Raw genomic sequence first — 23,321 nt, 5'->3', positions numbered from 1 at the left:
TCACCCCAGAGCCAAAATGGTTCTTTCCATTCTCTGCAGAAACCGTCTTTTCCTTTTAACTTGAAATTTGCTATCATGGATTTGATTGTCTGCTTAAAAAAAAAAAAAAAGAAGAAGAAGAAGAAAAGTGGCACATTAACTTGCAGTGAGAAGAGAGAAGCTAAATCTGAGACCTCTTATCTGAATCTTCTCGATGCCTAAGTGCTGGATAATTGGAATTGCTGTCTGAGCCATAAATGTTGTTTTGCTCAGATGTTGCTAACCTCAAATGGTCTTCTCCTTTCTGCTTTTCTAGCACAGCAGAACCCTGGTTCTAGGATCTCAGAAGATACATGAAATCTGCCCTTCAACAAAGAGAGATCCTACAGAAACTTCCTGTAAGCCAGCAGGACATAAGTGCTCTGCAAAATGAGAAAGCCACTCCTTGGAGTCAAGAGCTGTTCAGAAGCAAAGCATCATTCAGCCAAGCCACGTGGACCAACTTTCCCTTAGCTAAGACTTTTGACAACCATAGTTAAAACTCTCCCAGCCAAAGGACTTCCTATCGTCAGGCGGGTTTTAGGAGGGATATGTGAAATAGTCACGCTGTTGTTAATAGCAGTTCAGGAACCTGGGGCTGTCTGCTGTGGTCCTCCTTGTCTTGTGCTGGTTCTGCATGCATCAGACTGGATGGGTGTGCAGAGCTGGAGTCCACCTGCAAAAACACATCTAAGTACATAAAGAGAAATAACCATTAGCGGTTGCTGATATTCAAGACAAGACAGCTTTCCTCACGGATATCTTTTAGGTACTGCCTGGAGGGGAGCTAATGAGGACTCAGCAATTCTGAACATCAGCTTACATATTTAGGAACCTCATGTCAAATGCCTTCTAAAAAATGGCAAAAAGGTCATTTGACGGAGAAAAATGGGGAGATGTGAACAGCTGAATCTGTTCTCTACCACTGACTCATCAAGGGACATTGAGCGAGTCACCTTATTCCTCCATGACTCAAATGAGGCCAACAGAAAAGCAAGTACAGCATTTTCTGTAGTGCCCTGGTTTGTACCTGCTGATGTGTGTCTTGGTGGGATGGGTTGCACAGAGTTTTCAGTTCAGAAGAAAGGCCTGTAGAGAGACATCAGTGTTTGTTAACCCATGCTTTATAATGTTCTGGCATCTGGAAGGGCAGAGCAGAATCATTATTGTCAGGATGATGACTACTGTTTCCCTTATTAAGAGGAAATTAAAAATAGGAAGTGGTTATAATTATCATTTTGGACACCGTTCCAGTGGCATCATTCTCAACACGCTGTCAGGATTATAATGTAATAGCAAAATGAATGTCATCCTACAACTCCTTTATTCACTGCAGCACAAGTGTGAGCCAGTAAGACCCCTGCTATCTCCTTCCCCAACATCCAGCCGTGCATTTCCCAATATGGTTTGATCCCTCTTTCTGAGGTCCATTGTAACTCTAACAAAGGCAGACGAGTGGTATTGTTAACATCCAAATGATGGAAGGGGACACAGAAAAAAAACTCAGCACCTCAAGAGATGAAAACAATCATCTTGCGCCACCCCAGAGGGGAAGAGAAAAATTTCCCATATAAAGGTTTACCACTGTCCCCATCTCCTGCGCCAAGGCGAAGTGCTGTTGCCCGTTCCAGGCTCACCGGTTTTGCTTGCTGCTCCACGCAAGGAAGAGAGAACCCGCCTTTGGAAACTGCCAACCTTTTCCTGCATGGAAAACCAAACGAATGCACTTTGTTTGGGAAAGGCTTGTGCTGGGATTCATAATAAGCCATCGTCGACGTGACAGACCTTGTTATTGACTTGGAGCCAAATCTTGAGGTCCTTGCCTGAAGGATCAGAAGGATTTGACCTCAGGACTGTTATTAGCCTTGACATCACCAGCTCCTGACATGGGATAGTTTTCCAGTGAACTTGCTTGAGAATGTTTAGAAATGTCAAGTGGCCGAGCCACGAGGACACAAGAACGAGAAGGTGTCATATTCGCCCAATTGAACGGGAGAATTTCAGTCCTCCCCCTTCCTCTCGTTGGCGATGGCAGTGCTGCTGACAACGTATGTCAGGGTTACACCGCGTTATCAGACCTCCTCTCAGCCCAGGCATCCTTTGTCAGCACAGTCCATCTGTGAGATCCCTGCTAAGCGAGAGCAATGGGATCCCTACACGGGCTCAGGGACCCCCAACAGAAGTTTTTCAGCACCAATTGTGTTGTGGTGGATGGAGCTTGTACCAAATCTGTTTAAGCAGAGGATGGACATCGTGGACACCTGTAAAGTAGACAAGAAGCCTACAAATTCTGGTTGTGGTGTAGTAGCATTTTGCCAAAAGAAATCTGGTGTCACATCACGCTAACTGACAGCTTTGAGGGTGGGGAAAGAGAAGGGCAGAGAAGACTAAAGAAGCCAGACAGATAGCTGTAGGCACTGATGTACCGCTCCTGAGGTGCAGCGATCCCCATACGTTTATTCTTACTTCATAGAGGCAAGATTTCTGTGTTTGAATACTAGCGGAAGAAAGGCTATATGTTAATTAAAACCTCTGGCCAAACTCTTTCTCCATGCTGGGAACAGCTACTGCACTTTACACTTACAGAACAACTCAGCTCACCATGGTTTAAACCAAACTTTTCAACAATCTTTTCCACTCTCCATTGTCTTCACTGTTTTCAGTGCTGCCAACTTTCCTTGGGTACATCCACAGCATGAATTATACAGTAAATCTTACTCCTGTGCTCATGGACTCAAGCCACCATTCTGGTTGTTGACATTAGTCAAGATCTAACAAGATCTGATCGTCCCCCTGTACTCGGCACTGGTGATGCCCCACCTTGAGTACCCTGTCCTGTTTTGGGCCCCTCACTATAGGAAAGACATTGAGATTCTGGAGCAAGTCCAGAGGAGGGCAACAGAGATGGTGAGGGGTCTGGAGAACAAGTCTTATGAGAAGCAGCTGAGGGAGCTGGCGTTGTTCAGCCTGGAGAAAAGGAGGTTGAGGGGAGACCTTCTCGCTCTCTACAACTGCCTGAAAGGAGGGTGTAGTGAGGTGGGGTCAATATCTTCTCCTGAGTAGCAAGCAATAGGACAAGAGGAAATGGCCTCAAGTTGCACCAGGGAAGGTTTAGACTGGATATTAGGGAAAATTTCTTCACCAAAAGGGTTATCAAGCATTGGAACAGGCTGCCCAGGATAGTGGTGGAGTTGCCATCCCTGGAGGTATTTAAAAGCCGAGCAGATGTGATGCTGAGGGACATGGTTTAGTGATGGTTTTGTCAGTGTTAGGTTGATGGTTGGACTCAATGACCTTAAAGGTCTTTTTCAACTCAGACAATTCTATGATTCTTAGATCTACCATTCATGCCTCCAAAAAACTTCAGGATGCCATTATCCAGTCATACTCGCATTGTTTCATGCAGCTAAAATCAGTTCCACTAACAAAAATTATAATGGGTCAGAATCTGTATTGATTGTATATCCACCCATCTATCTTGCCATCTCTCCACAATTTCCGTAATCCTTGAGAGCACCACTTGTTAGTGTGTTGCAGGAACTCATCCAAAGCCCTAAATTAATCATGGACGATTCACCTTCCATTCCATCAGGGAAAACAAAAGCTTGAAATTCAAGGGGAGGGCTGAAATCTACCCGGCTGATTGGCTGGAGGATGACTTCTCGCCCACACGTCCCACTCGGTAACATTTCCAAATATTTTTGAGCAAGCTGAAAACAATTGTGTTGGAGGGGCAGAGAGAGCCTGCTAATACCCTATCGGTTTCACATTCTTAGGAGAGTTCCCAGCCCACCGATCTGCCGTCCTATATCAGGCAATGAGCCTTCAGCTGGAAACTTTACCCTGGCTCTACCTATTGTCCGATGTTTTCCTTCCTGCCAGATGATTGGAATCAAACCAGTTGTTAATTTTACACCTGCTGTTTGTGAATATCCCTGGGTGACCTTTCCGACAACAGCGAGCAGAGGGGATTTCTCGATGGAGAGACGCGCATACATGCATGGGGGGAGCAGATAGAAAGGGAACAGGAAGGGGCCTCCCGATGAATGATGAGGGATTAAAATAGCTCTTGCTGGGGCCATAGTGAGAAATTGGGCAGCAGGAATGTTGAAGCGGATGTTTAAAACAGAGAGAAGTGTCGAGCTAAGCACAGAGGGCAAAACAGTGTTATCAGATCCCTTCCTCTTTCCAGCTCTCTCCTTGTGCCCAGCTGGCTGAGCAATGCCAGCCCGAGCTTCTTACAAAAGAAGAATGTTTTCCTGAGATGCTGAAGCCAAGGCCTGGAAAGCCTGAAAACTTCTTCATTTGGGAATCTGAAAGGAATATTTGCCCTATGGTCCTATTCATCTTTTCCTTACCTTGGTGTAACTGACCTTAATGCCATCTCAGGAAGGTATTAATCACCCCAAGAGGGATGTGCCAGTACAGCATGAACAGGAAAAGCCATTGGCTTCACAGTCCTGAATTCTAGCTGGTCTGAGGAAGTCACAGGTGCTCAGATATCACTGTGACCAGCTTTAATACTCAGATTAGGTTAAACAGATCTAGCCCACATTAGAACTGCTGCATTAAGAGCACTCTGGTTATTAAAAATGATTTATGGGCCAGAGATGGATCAGGGGAGAAAGTGGCCATGGGCTGTAGCCAGGTCACCTCGACATTTCCTACAGCAAGCTGGTACTTGGCTGTAGAAAGTGGAGCTGGTGATGGCACATTTCCCTCTGAGGGAATACTGAATATTGGATAAATATCTCAACACAGTGGTGGATGTCTGCTGAGTGGTAGCAGATGTTCGGGGACAGGCAAGCCTGACCCTTGTGGAGGAGAAATCGCTGATGTGGGTATCAACACAATTCTGTGTGCATGCTGCTCAGTCACAGGCCTCCATCTTTCCTCGTACAGCAGCAATCAATGTGCCAAGCAATTCCTCTCCCAGCGATCTCCACTCAGCATAATACACCCTTTCATCGGAGGACGGCTCTGGCTCAAGAACTGGTTCTGTTCAGAGATGATGGGGCAAATCTTGCTGTTTGCATAGCTCCTTTGCCCTTTAACCTGGCGAAGCACAGCTCAGATGGAGAAAGCTTTCTCAGAGCTGATTCCCAGGTTCAAACCAAGCTGGAAGAGCCTGGGGCAGCAGCCTCCAACTCCTGTAACTCGTCACTACAGGATGAGGGGACCCCACATTGTTCTAGATGTCATCTTGCAAGTGACGCTCTCAGGGCATCTAAGCTAAGGATCAGCCCCAATGTATCTTGTGCAAAATGGGAACTCTGAGAGTTGGCCACTTCCCAAACCAAAGAACAACGTTCTCACAATCTAAACTCCCGCTGTAGTTTTAACCCCAGAAGACATTACTTGCATCTTCTCCTGATCAAATGTGGAAGACAGGACCATTTCTGCAGAAAGCCTGTCTACAAGCGCCAGGGGAATAATCTCAACAGGCATGTGACGTGCCTCTCGGAAGAAAGGATGTCTCTGACTAATCATTTTGCTATGGTGTTCTTGTGATTCCTTCTTCTGAGACTTTCAGGCCAGCAAGTCACCACTTTCTAAATACTCCTGGCCAGAAGCTCACTCAAATGCAGGGACAGCTGCAAACAGTATGATGCACCATGGGCACCACTGGAAGGAGTCTGTGGGTCATGTATCTCCAAACCCCTGGAAACCAGAGGAACAATAGTTGTTATCCCAAAAAAACCAATCCGTCAGTTAAGTGAAAGCCATCTTTGAAGATCAGGGATGGCAGATCAGCTTCTCTCTGCAGCCTCATCAACATGCTAACAGACATCTGCATCTCTGGACTCAGTTCTGTCCTTGGCCAACTCAGTTTAGAAAAGGTTTTGTTTTTCTTGGGCTGGTTTTGTTTACAGCTGCTTGACCGAGGCAGAGAGTTCACCAGCAGCTGAATGCAACCCAGGCTCTCCCAAGTGTAAGTTCTCCAGTGAAACATCTGGTTACAAGGCAAGGTCAAATGGGCCTGAAATGGGAGAGGGCCACAGGCTCTCTCCACAGAAATGCAGCCAGCTGGGAAAAGAACTGGCTTTTCTGGGTATGTTTGAGCATTTGGCTGGGAAAAGGAGAAAGAAAAAGAGAGAAAGAAACAGATACTGCAAAAAAAGCCAGGTATCAAGAGGCTGATTCTTTTACTGGTTAAAAATCAAGACCACCCTAGTTGCCACACGAATTGCTGAGTCTTATTTAGCAGGAATTCTAGTTGTTTCCAAATAGACTGAAGGTCTCTTAAAGTCCCTCATTTATACATATTTACCAGTGTGTATATATATATGAATTTCTCTATTCCCCACAATCCTGGAATTACCTCAGATACACATCTCAGGCAGAAGACCTTCTTTCCACTTTTTTCTTTCCATTATTTACCTCTCACAATTAGAGCTGGAAGGATGAAGACAGACCTGACCTGCAGAACACTGCAAACCTTGATCTCCTAAGTTCCTTAGGACAAGGACCACCTGGTTTCTCTGTGTTTGTAGAGCACCTGGCACCGCTGGTGCCCAAGTCAATGTTGACACAAATAACTTTGTGAACTGGTGCAAGAGCTGCTGAGAACCAAAGAAACCATTCAGGAAGCCTAAAGAATGAACCCTTCCACGCAGCCCCAAGGAATGTTAGCAGCAATCTAACATCTAGGATTTCCTTGTTTTTTAAAAAACAGTCTCATTCCTCAGAACAAGAATCAGGAAAAACCTCATGTGAACCAAATGACCAACCAAGCACACAGAACACCTACCAAGAGAGAAAGTTTATCATGGAGACACAGTGGGAACTGGTTGGTGAACTGGGATTGATTCATTGACTACGAAAAAATAGCGGAAAAGACTAAATTCACATTACAGTGTTTCTATGGTATAAACTGACCAGCCATAATAACACCAATCCTTAGTACATGATTTTCAGACAGAAACAAGTGAAGAATAATTGTCTGAGCATGGGATCAAGCATTGTTTCTGAGCTCTGATGCTTCCTCCTTTAGGGACCTTCACTAAATCTCTCAAGCTTTTTGTGTTTGAGCATCCTTCTCTAAAAGGATAAGGACAATAGCAGTCACTCACCTACTTCACCGGGTAATGAATGATTCAGATAGCTCTCATCGACCTCTTCCAGTCCTATACACAATATCCGATGTGTCATGCAGCAGTTCGCATCAGCCAGAAAGCTATCGTCTCTTAATGGGACTGAGTTTCAAAGGTGATGGACAGGGCACAGCCTGTGGAAGGACCTGGCCTCTGAAACTTTTTCCTCTGGCATCTCTGTCCAAGCTGGGACTGGTTTGCAGAAGGATCCAGTTTCCTGTGGAGGGAAGTACGGAGGGAGGGGGGACAGCTTTGCACTATGTGACTGCCATTGCACTGGGTCATGCTGGAATCCGGACGTCAGGGGCAGAAGCATCTTTTGAGACACGGCACATCAGCTGCTGCCTTCATGCACCAGAAATAAAGGGCTCCAAATCTGAACCTGGAAGCCAACCAAAATACCAGAAGACCATCATGGTTCGCATGTGCATAATCTGAGGCCTAATTTGCACGCACCGCTTGTGTATCTTAATCCCAGCTTTCCAGAGGATGCTGTCCCATCCCTGATCCCATCAGCAGATGGACTACATCTGCCCAAATAAAAGCCACAGTTTCACCCTACTCAGATTTTTCCCACCAAACTGCTGGAGGCAGCTGTTAATCAGGCCCCTGCTTTATGCAGCCTTTGGTCTGAATGCAGAGATTTTCTTTCACAAGCTCATTACCATTTCAGTCACCCTTCAGGCTGCCTGGACATGAGCAAGCTCTGACCTGGAGTCACTGTGCTCCAATGAACACAATCAGCACTTCCGAGCACATAGTACTGGCCAGCGTTTGCCTGGCTTGGAGCACAGAACCTGTGCAAAAACCCACACAGACCAGTTATTCATAACAGTCTATAAAGGGCACATCTGGAGTGGGACTTCACTCAGACATTTGGGAGTGCAAACACAGGCCATTGCTTACTTGAACACAAACTTCACTTCCAAAAATTTCTTTGCAAAAAGCCAACCACGAGACTTTGCAATTTTCCGCTCCCCTCATCCTGTAGGTAGGATCCAATGAAAAGAGATGTTTGCTCTGACCCACTGGTATCTGCAAATAGTATTGGAGGGGTAAAATGTAACCTGGTGCCATGATTTTCCCAGAAAGTCTGGGGGACAACCCAAAACACATATTTCATCCCCTAAAAATCAAGCAATAACAAGAACGTAGAGAATCATACCATTATTCCTCAATTAGTGCCTTCCAAAATTGAGCCAGCAGCATTGGAAAAAGGTGTATTTGCAAACTCACAGACTTAGATTTACAAGGATAAATTCGATAGTTTAAGGGGAAGTAGACCCAATTTAGAGCACTAAGTATGCACCTGTTGGAACCCATTGTAGAAATTGGGCTTGAGAAGCAGCAAAGTAAAATGTTAATTCATCTTCATTCCTTCCTCTTCTGTCTTTCCTCTCACAATGGAGAAGAGTCTCTCTAGAAAATCTGATCTTGTATCTTTCAGTTGTGTTAAAATAACCTTCCAGCTGCCTACCCCAAACCTGTGAGGGCACTAAGAGCAGAGTTTTGTCATAACATAAAGGGTCAAATAGTTCCCCTCTCCCTCTACTTATTTACCTCCTCCAAGTGGACTCAGGTCATTCCCATCCTCTCCTGGGGAAGAGGACTTTTTTGCTTGTAGAAATTGTACCAAAGTAGCCAACAAGGTTTGGCGACGCTTCCCCTCTCTCTGCTCCCAGGAAGGAGTGAACCACACTGACAGAAACTGTCTGGGACTTGGGCATTTTTCTCCCTCTGCCTTTAAGCAGAAGCGTTTTGATTACATTAGTAAAACCGTTCATTTTCTCTGGCACTCCTTAACTTTATTTTTATTACCTCTAGCTAGCTTGAGACATTTTTTCCTAGGTAGCATTCACTGCACCTGTCTTAGAAGCCAAACCTGCTGCTTCCCTCTACCCAAGCAACAGAGATGCTCGTGTGCAGCCAGATGTGGTATCGGCTGAGGAGCAGGAATGAACCCAGCCACTCTCACCTCTCTGCAAAGAGCTCCTGCTGCCCTCTGCTCCTGGGAGGTGACATTCTCCAGCGCCGCATCCCAGCTGGGAAAGGTCCCTGCTCAACTCCTTGTGGCTCTCCTTTAGGAAGCACCATCCCTGAGTGGAGAACTGGGGGTATACCTCCGTCACCTCCCCATACCAAGGGTTTAAGGACGCCGACTGAAAGCATCCGCTGTGGCCGGGCTGCACCTTGAATGCAAGCTCAGTTCCACTTCCATGGGCCAGGATCACACTCCTGGATTGCCAACCCTTAGATTGCACTGGGCAAAATCCTGAACCAGGGAAACGGTCCTTAAAGCCTGTTCCCTTTCTAGCTATTCACAGCAGGGATAAGTAAGGCCTCATCTATAATCACCTAAAAACATCACATGATTCATGCGCTCGCAGTACAACAGCTGAGCACGCTGCAGGATACACAGCATCATACATTGGTGATGCACCATTACACACTTTCCCAGTGCAAGCCCTGTTGAAATGCTGCCATCAAATTATTTCAACTGATCAAAGTAGGAAAAAAATAGAATATTAAAGCCCCAGATAACAAATTAATAAGAATAAAAGCATGTAGGTGAGAATTAAGAAGGCATTAACATTCTGATGGCATCTGCTGCCTAAATTAAACTACAGGGAAAAAAAATGAGTTCAGCTGACGCTCAGGATCAGGACAAATAGTTCTCAAATGGAAATTACAGTTTTGAAAATTATGCACCAAAAAAGGATCCAATTTAGGACATTTCTGATTTGTGAAGTTCTTTCTCCAGGTGGGGATCTCAGGCTTGACTGGAGGGCTGGCAACATGATTGGCAAGATGCTGGAGTTGCTCAGTTCCTGCATCCCACAGCAGGACCAAACTGGTCCGTAGCCCAGCAGGGCCAGCATCTTGTCACCTCGCCGGTCCCCTGGGGCTCTGTCCCCTTTTGGAATTGGACCACATGGATATGGTGTGTAAAGTGTGTTTCATTCACGCAGACACCTACATGGAAAAGGCGGAGGAATTAGGCCTGGATTTTCAAAGGAGCTCAGTGTTAAATTATGCGGATAACTGCATCCGTAATTTACATGAGCAGTTACTGTGACAACTAATAGTGAACGTCATAAGTAGCCAGTTGAGCATGTAATGACCTGAGTTATATGCACCATCATGTCTCTTTGGCACACCAAATTAGGTGTGCATACACATTTTGCATGCCCCAAAGGACTTCTACCTCAGCAAAGAGCCTTAATTTCACAGCACAAGCCTGATCTCAGCAGCCTAGCACAGCACAGACAGTTTATGCAATGCAAAGAGCTGGCACAAACTCCACGGCCCAGGTCGGAATGGATCCTCAGACAGCTAATTAATTTTTACTGCTCCTTTGTGAACTGTAAATTACCCTTCATTTCCTAGATTTCTGTCCCATTTTTTCGCCTGCCTTTCTCTAGTGGAGCAGTAAAAAGGGAAAAGTGCCAATAATGGGCTCTCATTGTGATAAAAGCAGCCACGACTCACTCGCACTTTGAACAATGCTCTGCTTATGACCAGAATACAAAGGCAATTGGGTTTCACGAAACTGCCCAGAGATAATGACTTTTCCTGGAGATGGGAGGATACGAGGAATATTTTAAAAATAGAGGGGCCGAGGGGGAGTGTCTGGTTTTGCAGGACAAACACAACCAAGTTCCCCTCTTGCAGAGGGTTAAAAACAAGATTAATAATTTTCAGTTAGAGACCAAGTTCATCAGTATTGCCTGCACAAGAGCAAAGGGAAACTGCTTACCACGCTGAACTGCTAACAGCCTCCCCTTCTCACTTCGACAGGAAAGAAGAGCCTCTCTCCGAGAAAAAGTGACCTTCAGACCACACACACACACACCAGAGCCTTTAGAGAGCAGCCCCTGAGCAAATGGTGCCGGAGCAAGGATGGGCGGCTTTTTTTCAGTACTGCCATGACCCTGTCCAAAGCCTAACGCTGCCAATTCTGTTGAATCTGGAGAGCAACACCCTGCCAAGGAAAGACCTACTAGAATATACAAACCTGCCAGGACATGGTTCCAGTGTATGTTCCTTACTGATGCCACTGTTATCCAAACCTGTTACCTTCAGCCACACACCCATCAGAGGCAGAGGTAGATGTAGGGAAGAGATCACAACCCACCTGAGATGAACTTTGCACAGGCTCTGCTGAAATTCAGGACAGCTTCAGCATGATGAGAATCACTTCACCCTTGTGTCAGGACACCAGCATTTGCATTAAATCTGTGAATAACAAAGAGGTATTACTGGAATTTGCATGCGGTTGCATCTACCAAATGCCCCTTGAAAGGCCATGGCCGCAAGAACATAGGGAAGATCTCCAGGTCCATGCTGTTGGGATGCTGCAGGAATGAGAACACAGCATTGCTGGGGTGCGTTTATGGGGCCTTCAGCATATTAGATACTTCTATTGCAAAACACCACATTCCTCCGCTCTGACGGAGCCTTTTTTATCTCAGCTGCAGATTCCTGAGTTGAAATCGCTGCCAGATGACTGTGCACAATGAGTTAATGGCCACAAAACCTGAGCTTCTCTGGCCTCAAGTCATTTACCCATAGCATCAATGACGTTATTGTGTTCAGCCCATATTTACTACAGCTACAAACTGATTCAAAGAAACCTGGAGCACAGGATTAATCATTACTCTTGGGATGCTGAAAATGGATACCAGAACGGACTTCCAAATTAGGTATCTAAAAGTCCTGCATCTCCCAGGAGAGCCCCATTACATCTCCCTACTCGTTCTAATGGAATCTATAGTATGTGAGCGTGGCTTTGCCTCCCACAAGTCCTCTCTGCATAATTAGCCCCAGCTCAGATTGCTGCTTTCTGTAATGGCTGGAGAACCACTTTCTTCAGGCTACTGAGATGTAAAGAGGAAATGTTTATTGCAAAATGCAAGTCAACCACAGCCAGTGGGTCTGGGCCATGGTGGAGGGATACAGAAATGGCTGCTGCTTTTTTTTTTTTTTTGCCTCAGAAATAGAACTCACTAAAAATAGCAGTTCCTCAGGAACAAGACTGCCTGAAAATAGCTGTTTCTCAGGAGCAGGGCTGGCTGCTTCTGAAAGAAGTAGCTATTAATGTATAATTGTCCCTGAGGCTGGTTTCTGAGAAAATGCTGTACATACAGAGGGCTGTGAAAACATATGTTCACAGGCAGGAAACATAGGCACCCCTCTCTTGTCACAGGTCCTGTAAACTCCAATAGCATTTGGTTCACTAGTCTTCGGCACGGTTAGATCCATCACGGCACTGGGAGGTACTTTCCTCCATACTATAAAGCAGCACTCTGGGACGCTCGTATTATCTAGACCAGTAAATGACAAAGCCTCCACCAGCTCTACACTGGTTCTTCTCCCAGGACTGAGAAAACCTTAAAAGCCAGACCCAGCTCTGAAACTCCAGCACTGTCTTTCCACAGAAGGTCCAAGAACTTTGTTGAATTGCAGGTTGTGCAATCTACTTCCAATTTCCTGCTCTACTCAGCACTTAGAGTTTTCTCACGCAGATGCTACAGGGCAATAAATCTTCTGAAGAATGGCCCTACATTTCTCCCACTATGGTGTTGCCTTATAATGAAGAAAGACAAATTGCTTGTGAGATCGGTTGATTGCTTGGTTATTCCCTAAAATGTCTCACTCATCCCTCTTGTATCACCATGGGTTCAACGGCTCATTTCTTGTGTCTTCTTTTTCCTTCCCGGCACAGCCAGTCAGTATCTGCACAGACGCCGTTCTCCTCCTCTTAAGGAAAATTCCAGCTGACCAAAAGAAGCAGAGATTATAAAAGGTCCAGAAAAGGCAAATTTTGCAAAGTGGCAGTTTTAAGGCAATGGTAGTGCAGATGAAGTACTCTGAAGGCTCTGACTGATTGCTGCCACTGTTTCTATCCCACACCACCACTGCCAGGAACCACAGCAGCCTCTTCTGAGAGCATCCTTGGATCCCAAAGGCTGGGTAGGACCAGGCTGTGTCATCACAGGATGGAAATCTATAGACTGCTTCTTCCAGGCTCTGCTTTAAGTGCTTCTTCAAGTCGTATCTCTCCTCTGTTCACCGGTGATCTGACGCTTCAGCACTCCAATATTAGCAGAAGCAGCTTTCTGGAGGAAGAGTAAGGCTAAATTTCTAGCCACTGAGTAGCCCAAGGCAGTTCTTTTAGCTCAAGAAATTGCTATCTTTTTTTTTTTTTCCTGACTAAATTCCAGCAAAAGAAATGGCACTCTGCTTGCAATTACAGCAGGCTGCAATTTTCATTACAGAAACTACCTTTATTTCTGTGGCTAAGCTTACATTGCAATGTACAACAAAGACAGACATTCCCAGACTTAATTTTAACCTCATTTGCTTAGGAGGGAATGGCAGAGAAGCTGCAGCCAGGCTGATTTCACATACCCACAGCTGTGGGAAACCTGTAAAATACAAAATATATGGTGTCAAAACTCTGGTGCCTGACACGGCCAGGTAAAACTAGAGCAGGCATCCATACCCCTGCCACACAGCCATGACATCCAGCCGCCCCAGTCACTGATCTTTCCCTTCCCTATTGCTAACTGGTATTGTTATATAATCTAAACTGCAGGCATAAAGGGAAAGATCTACAAAATACAGATATATACATATACTCTTTGCCTTTTTATTTCGTTAAAGTTTTGAAAAATGCCTTGGGACTCTCAAATCAAATAGCCCATGAAAGAGTGCTTGGCAACATTTTCCTTTGATAGCAGCAGGGTGAGGATTTTTTGCAGCTCAGATCGGTTTGATTAAACAAGCATTTTGTTGCAGCCGTCATACAGTGCTCATTAAAAAATACTCTACATTTGTGTAGCATTTATCATCCAAGAATCTCATCATGTTTTACAAAATGTAATTAATTAAACTTTACAACTCCCCTTGGAGAAGGATAAGGAAAATGGAGAGTTGCTTTAATCCATCACCGAACTGCAGCAGACTCTGGGTTAGAGGAAAGCAGCTGTTCAACAGCACACAGCAGCACCAGGACGAGAAGAGAAGATCTTCAGGCAAAGTCGCCCAGGGAATATTCCACACACCCTGTGTCTCCCTGAACTGTGCACTTCCACTATGGGTTAAATCCCAACTGTTGAAGATAAGAGGATGATTTTTCTCCCTGACTCCACACCCCGGGTTTATATCTGAGACACCTGGCAGTACAATATTCCATCTATCGAATCCCCAGCACTGCTAAAGACCAGGGGCAGCCACAACCCCGACCAGAACCAAGGGAAGCAGAAGATATAAAGCCACACAGCCACAAATTGCATCTCACAGTACTGGAATGCCGTACAAGCTGGTGCTGCTTAAAGTGGAGGGAGGGTAAAGTCCCCTTAATCCCTCGCTTACTTCCCTCTCCCCTCCCCATCAGTAAATCCACACCTGTTAAAGGTCACCCTGAAATGAAATACATTTAAATACTCCCCGCTGCAGCTTGGCTCCCCCATCCCAGTCCCCTGCAGTCTCTCCCAGTTCCCACTGCAGAGCAGGAGAAGGAAGAGGGGTGCCCATGTGCCCTGCTTGAATGTCAGTGTCGTGCGGCTGAAAGCCCACCCGACTCTTAGCTGATCTTTAGAGAGGAATCTCTTTCTCACCCTGGCTTTAAGCTCCTTTCTTGCCGAGCATATAGGATAACATGGCCACTGGGCAAGCCTGATTAGATAGATCTGTTATGCCACTTTCACTACCTTGCAGAAAGCTAGAATTTGTTGTGGTGCAAGTTGGGGAGGGGGTGCAAAGCATCACTCGTTTGTGCGTGAAGTATGACAACAAAAAGACAGAGATACGTGTGGGGAGAGAATGATACAAAGAAACATGCGTGCATCCACCGAGAAGCACTGAGGAAAGGGAGAAGAGACAGAGGAGGAGGTATTTTACCAACTCACTCACCAACGAATCAAACACAGCTGTGAATGCTGCACCAGTGACTGCATCTACTGACCGGAGAAAGAGGCACGGTCTCATTCTCTGCTGTGCAATTACCAAACTGGAAGGCCTGGGCTACAGATGTAGGGGGTGGCTGAGCTGTGGCTCTCCCACTGCAGCCCTACAAACCTCCTGATTCCGTTGTGTCTTCTAAGAAGATGCTTGGCTCACCCACTTGTAAAAAAATAAATGAGGTCTAAATGAAACAGTCGTGCTTCTTGGCTCCTAAGCACTTACTTCAGTCTGATGTTTTCTCACTATCAGAGTTTTAAGAGACTGCAGCCATCAGGAAGAAAGAGAAACCCTGGGAGACAAGCCGTTCCAGAAGTGCTTAATGGGGAGTTGCATTGGGTTGAACTGGAGACTGTCTGTGCTCTGAGATCTGCAGAAAGCACCATCAATGGGCACCTCCACGGGGAAGTGATAACGTCCCAAAGCTACCAGTGCCTTTGGTCTGAAAAGACTAATGTCAGCAATCAAGCTTCTTCCAAGGTAGCAGAGGGAGAATAGCCATCGAGTGCTTCAGCTGGAAAGGTCAGATGGTAGACAATTGCCACACAAGGCTATGAAAGTGCTGAGAATTTTCATCAGACGTAAATGTGGGGAGAGAGAAAAAGTACAAGACTTGTGCTGGAGAAACTGACAGTGGATTGAGACATGGCAACAAGTCTCTGAATCCTCCCCCAGTAATATGAGGCCCATTTGTACAACCCTCCTGCTGGGCCACTCACACTTAGCCAGACAGACATGCTGATATAAGATGGGATTCATCATACCCATCTTCCCCGTGCTCATGAACGCAGATCTGCTTGCACAGATGGAAGATGTGTTAAGCCCTACCTTTCTGCGTTGATACTACCATGGTTTTCCCAGTGGGTATATGTCTTTTCTCTTTTCAGCATGAAGAAACTGTTTTTTACTGGTCCCTGGTTTTATTTTCGTGTTTGTGTCCGGGAAGCAGGCAGCCTCAGATACAGCTGTCACTGCAGCAGACTTTTCTTAGTGAAAATACCTGCTTTGGTTTTGCAAGTGTTTTAATTAACGTAAATTATTTTACTACACTTTACTACTGATAGCATGTAATTATTTCCCCACAGGTATATATTTAGCTAACCAGCAGGCTGATCAAAGACCTACAAAATAAGGTACTTTTGCAGCTGACACTAGATGCAAGCAAAGGCCAGCAGGATGGGACAAAAGGAGGAGGGAGGAATTCCCCTCCCCAGTCCTAAACACAGGGCTCAAATTTTTCCACTTGAAAAGATAATCATAACATTTACTTACACGTTTTATCAGAGGAGCATGAAGATGCATTGATACTCAAGTGCTGTGAAGGAGAAAAGAACTGTGCACATGCTAAACTATTAATCATTGGTAAGAGATCTCCTCTGTAAAGTGTTTTGAGGTTGACTAAGGAAAATGGCTCTGTAGTAACACAGAGCAAGCAATCCGCTTACAATCATAGGTTAATTCTCTCAACTGCTTTTGCTGGGTCAATCCCTAGGTATTATTATCTGTGCAAGGCAATTCACTATTTTCCTGAGGAAGTCTGGCCATGGAAGGGATTCCAAACTCCACACCCTTTCTCATCCTATTCAACTTGCGCGCCTGGTTTCCACTGCAAGCACATTTTTAGATGAATGAGGCTGAGACCTCTGCTGAGCAGCTGCACTGCTCTCACCACATCAAACTGTTCAGGCAATTAAAAGATAGCAGATTGGATCAAGCTACCTGGGACCGTAACTCTTCTCCAAATTACCAGTTGATAAAGCATGCGTCCCTCCATTGACCTTCTGAAAGTGTTGGTAACCCATGATTTCTCTTTCTTCTTGATGGCTGCAGCTGCTTAACCTGTGCTGGTGGGAAGACATCAGGTTGAAATAAGTATTTAGGAGCCAAGAAGCATCCGATGCCAAACCGCACGTTTCAGAACTGTATCTGTCCACTCGTGTAGGTTTGATCCTTTATTAAAAGCACTGGATGCTTCGTCATCAGTTTCAGTGGGCGCAGGATCAATTGGGTAAATCCTCATCTCGTGACCTTCTTGAAGGCCACTCTGTGCTACTTTACACACCTATGGACACCACGTCTGCCTATTACTACAGTACCACTGAGCACCAGACCCAGCTGAGTCCCTGAGTTTTCAAAGGGTGGCTCACAGAACAGAAAAAATGATCCCAGCCTCTAAGATCTTACAGTCTGAGGGAGGTTGTGTTATGCTTTTTACTTTTCCTTTTCAGCAACTTTAATGAAGAGCGTTACCTAACTTTTTAGGCCACAACCAAATTTTTGGTCTGAAAGCTGCAATATTATGTGTTACGGTTGCTACCAGAAAGAGGAAACCTCTTTCGTATCTATTGACGTCTTTTGCTGGGTTTTTTGAATGATGTACTCCCTATTATTTCTATGCCATTACTTATAAACTTCACAGCATTTTCTAGAGGGGTCTTCAGTAAGATGAAAACCTTGGGGCAACACTCCATTAGGCTTTTATTTTTATAGGTTGGGTTAAACCTTCTTGAAACTGGTAGGTTTAACTGCGTTCCTTTATTTAGGGCAGCTGAAGGAGACATTAAGTCTATTTCCACCCACAATGCAAGATTGCTCAAGTACCTGAAGGCTCTGGGAGGGCAGTTTCGGGCAGGATATTAAAAGGAAAGGAGGTTATGTGTGGATGGACAATACAGTTCAGATGGAGAAGGAGACAGCATATTGAAACAGGCAGGGAACGGAAACTTCAAACAGCCTGAACAATCATTGATATAAAACCTGGACTGAATACAGAAACAGGGATTTGGGGTCACATTGCTGCCTGGAGCAGGTCTAGAGCTATAAGCAAGGAAACTGGCTCTCAACTGCATATTTTCTTCTGTGTACGGGAAAGGAAGGCTGTGAGCATTCTTGTAAGCAAACAGAAATACATCAGAAATACCTTTTTTCATCACTCCTCCTCCCGTCTGGAGCAACCAACAGGACCCTGATTTTCAGCCAGCACCTCGGGTCAAGGGGAGGAAACGTGGGCTGCAAAACCTCCCGCACATCTGTACCGTTTAACTCTTCCTGCGTGGGTCAGGATTAAGATGGCACAAAGACAACAGCACTGTTTCTTTCTTGCTCTACCAGAGTGGGCAGTTCAGCCCCAGGTTTGGGTCAGTGCTGTCTCCAATTGCATTGGAGATGGATCCTCGTTACAGACCTTAATTCCACTTCTAACAAACCAAATTCCCCCAGACCTTGCTATTAGCAGTTTGAGCGACTCTGTGTGCTCTTCTGCTCTGCAGGGAACTCCTTAAAATGAGGCACCCGCCATTGGCTTTCTTTCCTGCAGGTGAATTAATCTGCCTTGCATGAGTAATCCTATTTAAAACACTAGGTTGCCTTGCAAGAATGAGGGAAGCAAGTTTGAAGCATGCTTTTATGCAAGTACTGTAAAAGGCCACATAGTAGTTCATCAGGGGACACTTCAGCAATAAAATGACAGTTACCGGTAAAGTCCAGTAATAAAATAAAGACTAATTTAATAAAGGGATTTTTAACCCATTTAGCAAGGACTAAATTTGGAGCCCTTTCTTCAAGGCACGCTGTACTTTCCAAATCCTACCTTCTGTTCATAAGTAAGAGGAAAAAACAGGCAGTAAACTATTCCTCCTGCTTTTATTTTTATGTTATGGGATAGCACTATTCAATGTAAATAAATTAATTTCAGTAAAATAGTGGGTGAAGCTAGACATGTAGACCAGCTTCTGAATAAGATGCATTACAGAGTCCCGTGCCTCTACTCATGTAATACCAGGTAACAGAAACCCTACAGGTTATAATGTAAGAATCCTGCGGTGGCAGGAGGAAGGCATGTGGAATAAGACTCTGTGACCTAAGAGAAGTAAAAGCTGCAGAGACTAGTGTTTATGCAGGAGCCCTATGGGCCCCCTTCAGCGTCCTTAATTTAGTCTTCATTGTCTCTGATCCGTTCTAACAGTCCTCTGTAGGATGGAAATTTAATATCTGGAAAATCTGGGGTCCTGGCTGACCTGTCAGAAACAGCAGTGGATGGCTGCTCCCTGTTTACTGCTGTATCACTTTGCTTGCCACATTCAGCACAATAAACAACAACAAAACCTGACACTATTTTATGAACCTGAATGATACGATTTAAAACCTCTAGAGGTCGGGCTAATGGAGAGCATCTTTCCAGCAACTGCATTCTGCTGAGTGCGAGTGACACCTGCTGGGTCCTTTTCCCCATAGCCCACCCTCGTCTCACCACAGTATTTTACCTGCCCAGGGTGATCCTTCTGCAGCCCAGCGTGCACTAAATCTTCCAGAAAGACACTTGAGAACATGAAATAAATCTGGGTGGCTCTTTCCTATTGCAGGAAGGAAAAAGTTGTCTTTATCTGCACGTTATCTCTTCCATCATTCTGGTTATGCAGGTTTGCTTCCACCGTATACTGAGGACCAGCCTCTCCTTTTGCCTTTGACATCCTTCCAGAGGAGCTGTAGTAAAATGCAGGATATTCCCACAGGGAAAAGTCCTGAGTGGGCACTGAAATGGGACAACATGATACGTTACTTATTTGTCACCTAATCACTGTGAAAAATGCAGTCTAACTTTCTTCTTCTCACCTTGAAGCCACCCAAGACAACTGCAGGAGAGGGCAGGTGATCCCTGGAAGAGGTCTGAGAAGCCCTCACTTCTTAAAATATGTAACAAATTTAAATGTATATTGCAGTATATACTGTTTGTGAGTGTACATTTACAGTGCTAAGAGTTGCAACTTCTTCAGAACACACTGGAAAAGGTTCATTTGTGGGACACCAGCAGCCCCCAAAAGGCTGATGATGAAGTCTTGTAATGACACCGAAGAGGATTTGCGATTTTTTTCTCTGTTATCTTCTCACGATCCGTAGACCTGGCAAATGCTGGCACCCAACACCCTGAAATCTACCGGGGGGGCAGTACAAGGTGCTGGCCTGTCCTGGGGCGTTGGAGGACACCAGGCACGAGTCACCTGGCATCCCTTGAGGAGGATCCTGGCTCCTGAGGGGACTTGCTGGAGTGAAAACCCCTCAGCCCTGTGACAGGGCCCCACACGCAGAACCTTCAACCCAGTGCCTGTAGCAACTGATGCAGCGTGTGCGGCCCCCACTGGGGAACCGAGCGCCCTGGTGAGGAGATGGGACGGCGACAAGGCGACACGTGGTCCAACACCTCCTCAACTGCCCCGTCCTGAGGCGGAAGGAGGGGAGAAAGGGGGCTGTCCCACCCGCCCAACATGGCACCAGCCCCTCACCACCCGCCCCAACATCCGGGTTCCCGTCCGACCTTCTTCCCATGAGCCTCGGCGGTGCGGCCCGCCCCTTCCCGCCTTCCCCCGCGGCGGAGTAAGGCAGCAGCGGCAAGATGGCGCAGCCGCCGGGTGAGTGGGGCCCGCCGCCAAGGTGACCGCGGCTCCCTCCTTACCTTCCCCTCCCTCCATCCCCTCTGACCGGGCTGTGCTTCTCTCTCTGTACCGCAGTTCTCCTCAAGGACATGAAGCTTATGGACGTGAAGCTGGGCCAGCTGCCCAGTTGGCTGGCCATGAGAGACTTCACCCCCGGCGGCATCGCGGGGGCCATACGAAGAGGTGAGGAGGGCTGAGGGGGACCCGCCGCAGCCCCTCGGCCGGCGGGGAGCTGGAAGGTGTGAATCCCCTCTTCTGAGGGAGCGAGGCAGATGCACAAGAAGGACGTGGACCTCTGGAGCGGGTCCCAGAGGAGGCCACGAAGATGATCCGAGGGCTGGGGCACCTCTGCTGCGAGGACAGGCTGAGGGAACTGGGGGGGGTTCAGCCTGGAGAAGGCTCCGGGGAGACCTTAGAGCCCGTTCCAGTCCCTAAAGGGGCTACAAGAAAGCTGGGGAGGAACTCTTTATCAGGGAGTGGAGTGATAGGACATGGGGGAACAGTTTTAACCTGAAAGAGGGGAGATTTAGATTAGATATTAGGAAGAAATTCTTCCCTTTGAGGGTGGTGAGGCACTGGCCGAGGTTGCCCAGAGAAGCTGTGGCTGCCCCATCCCTGGAGGGGTTCAAGGCCGGGCTGGATGGGGCTTTGAGCAACCTGGTCTGGTGGGAGGTGTCCCTGCCCAGGGCAGGGGGTTGGAACTGGGCGATCTTTAAGGTCCCTTCCAACCCAAACTATTCTGTGATTCTATGAGTGCATGGGCATCCCTGGCTGCGGCAGGGAGGACCTGGCAGTACAGGGGCTGCTTCAGGGCAATAAGGAGAAAATATGGTGACCTTACTCCTGAGCCTATTTGCTGGAAATCTTGAGGTTTCCCAACATCACAAATAAATAAATAAAAAAATGGAATTGATCTTTAAAGATGCTAAGAAAGGACACAGGGTTTTTATAGATCGCTTGGCTAAGGTTTTGACTGATGCCTTTGGCTATAGATACAGATAAGCCATTCAGGTAGATCTAAACATTTAAAATTTAGTGTCTATACAATGTATATGAAAGAATTAGGTAATTCCAAAGCAGCTTGAGCGCCTGAAAGCCACAACAATGTTTCGGGAGAAATTATATGTGGCTTTCCCTCCCCTTTTTTTTTTTAAAGGTTTAGCACTATTAACTTGAGTTCACCTTGCTGAACACAGACTGCCTTCTCTCAAACTTGTTTCCGAGACCCTCAGATGTTTCATTAGAAACAATGTCCTGAAGTTCTGTGAAACCACGCTGCTGCTTTCTGACACAGAAAAATTTGCAACTCACCTGGCTTTTACAAAAACAACTTTTCTTGTACGCAGGTTATGACAGATATTACAATAAATATATTAATGTCAAGAAAGGGGGCCTCGGTGGGATCTCCATGGTGCTGGCTGGTTATGTTGTCATCAGCTACATCTGGAGCTACAGTCACCTGAGTAAGTAAAAGCTGAGTGTGTATAGTGCAGCTTGGAAGATTGCTTGGAGCAATAAAAACAATTAATCTGCTGCTGCTTTTAGAAATAAAACAAAAAACTGTACTAACCATTGCTGCTTGAATCCAAAACTTCTTTTAGCCGTAGAGAACCTGAATGCTTTTAGGAAGTTATCAGACGGCCGATATTTGCTTGGTGATGAAGGAAACTTGGATCTTGTTGCCTGTCTGACCTGACAGTACTTAGAAACTCAAATTCCTTTTAGAGTGCTTGCTTTCCTGTAGTTTCAGGAGTGGTGTTTTTTTTCTTGTGACTTCAGTGACATTAACTTGGTTTACTTTGAATGACACAGAGCACGACCGCCACAGGAAGTACCACTGAAGCGTGAAGGTGTAGCTCTTGGAACAGACTGGGCTCCTGGAACAGTTACTCTGACACAAGACATCAGAACTATTCATGTTAAAATCTGTACTATTATGACCAACAATAAAGTGCATACGCTTTACATTTACTGAGCTGACACTCTCGTAACTGACTTGTTAATTGTACTGTGCAAATGAGTTTGTCTTCTTGGAGTTTCACCCCTCAATGATAAGTTCAGAGACAGCTGGGAAAGCGTCTGCTCCTTGGGTTGCATTGTGAACTGGGGAAACTATTACAATTTATTCCTGTTTAACTGTTTGATAAAATTAAAAAGCATTGCATTGCTTCTTAATAGGTGTTATGTACAGGTTGGACAACTAGCTGAAAGGATATAGTATTTTAATTTTAGCTGAAAGGATATAATATTTTGCTTTGAAATAACAGTATCTGAGCTTTAGGTGGCTTGTTGGCGTGACCACATGTTTCTGGTTCTCACCCGGGGACTGTAGGTATTGGACAGTTTCCCGTCACTGCAGAGAGCTGCCTCAGAGGAGATGGGTTTGGCTTTAAGGAGGTCCATAACTCATCCTGTCTCTGAGATGCTAATGCTTCTTACCTCCAATAATGCTTTTCTATCAAAACTCTACGCAGTTTCATTCCTAAAAGAAGCTGGGAAGTTATTCTGAACGGGTATAAGCTTAAAAGACCTTTAATGTAACAAAGGTCTATGAAGTTAAGCAAAAGGAAAGCTCTGCTGCTTGACTTCAGTGCAGTGGTGAGAAGTTTAACAGGAGACACTGTGCATAAATGCAGCTTAAAGGAGCACGGGTGGGTTTGGCTTCAGCTGATGCCCTTCCTCCTGCACCCCTCTAAGCAAGTGTGTCCCCCTGTCACAACTCCCTGCTGCAGCCTGTGACTGCAGCAGGGCACTGCAGGTACGATCTATCCTACCCTCTTCTGAACAGCAGGGAGAAGGAAAACCCCTTGTTAAG

At 45.9% G+C, this 23,321-nt stretch overlaps 1 protein-coding gene across 1 annotated transcript; it reads left to right on the top strand.

The window, feature by feature from the left end:
• The first annotated feature begins 20,429 nt into the window (after window positions 1–20,429).
• On the top strand, window positions 20,430–22,679 carry ATP5MF (ATP synthase membrane subunit f). Its single transcript, XM_074158801.1, has 4 exons — window positions 20,430–20,482; window positions 20,582–20,689; window positions 21,853–21,969; window positions 22,319–22,679. Exons 1-4 carry the CDS (start codon window positions 20,467–20,469, stop codon window positions 22,345–22,347), a joined length of 270 nt encoding a protein of 89 aa, XP_074014902.1. The 5' UTR covers window positions 20,430–20,466; the 3' UTR covers window positions 22,348–22,679.
• Window positions 22,680–23,321: the final 642 nt, after the last annotated feature.

Source organism: Numenius arquata, chromosome 14 (assembly GCF_964106895.1).
Source record: "Numenius arquata chromosome 14, bNumArq3.hap1.1, whole genome shotgun sequence".
Taxonomy (NCBI): domain Eukaryota; kingdom Metazoa; phylum Chordata; class Aves; order Charadriiformes; family Scolopacidae; genus Numenius; species Numenius arquata.
The sequence above is the reverse complement of the archived record's forward strand: the minus strand, read 5'-3'. Positions and strand labels throughout refer to the sequence as shown.

Bases quoted from the DNA above. Each gene is read 5' to 3' on its own strand.
- ATP5MF (XM_074158801.1), top strand. The intron at 20,690-21,852 runs GTGAGGAGGGCT...TCTTGTACGCAG, and splicing joins CGCGGGGGCCATACGAAGAG to GTTATGACAGATATTACAAT. The intron at 21,970-22,318 runs GTAAGTAAAAGC...TGAATGACACAG, and splicing joins CTGGAGCTACAGTCACCTGA to AGCACGACCGCCACAGGAAG.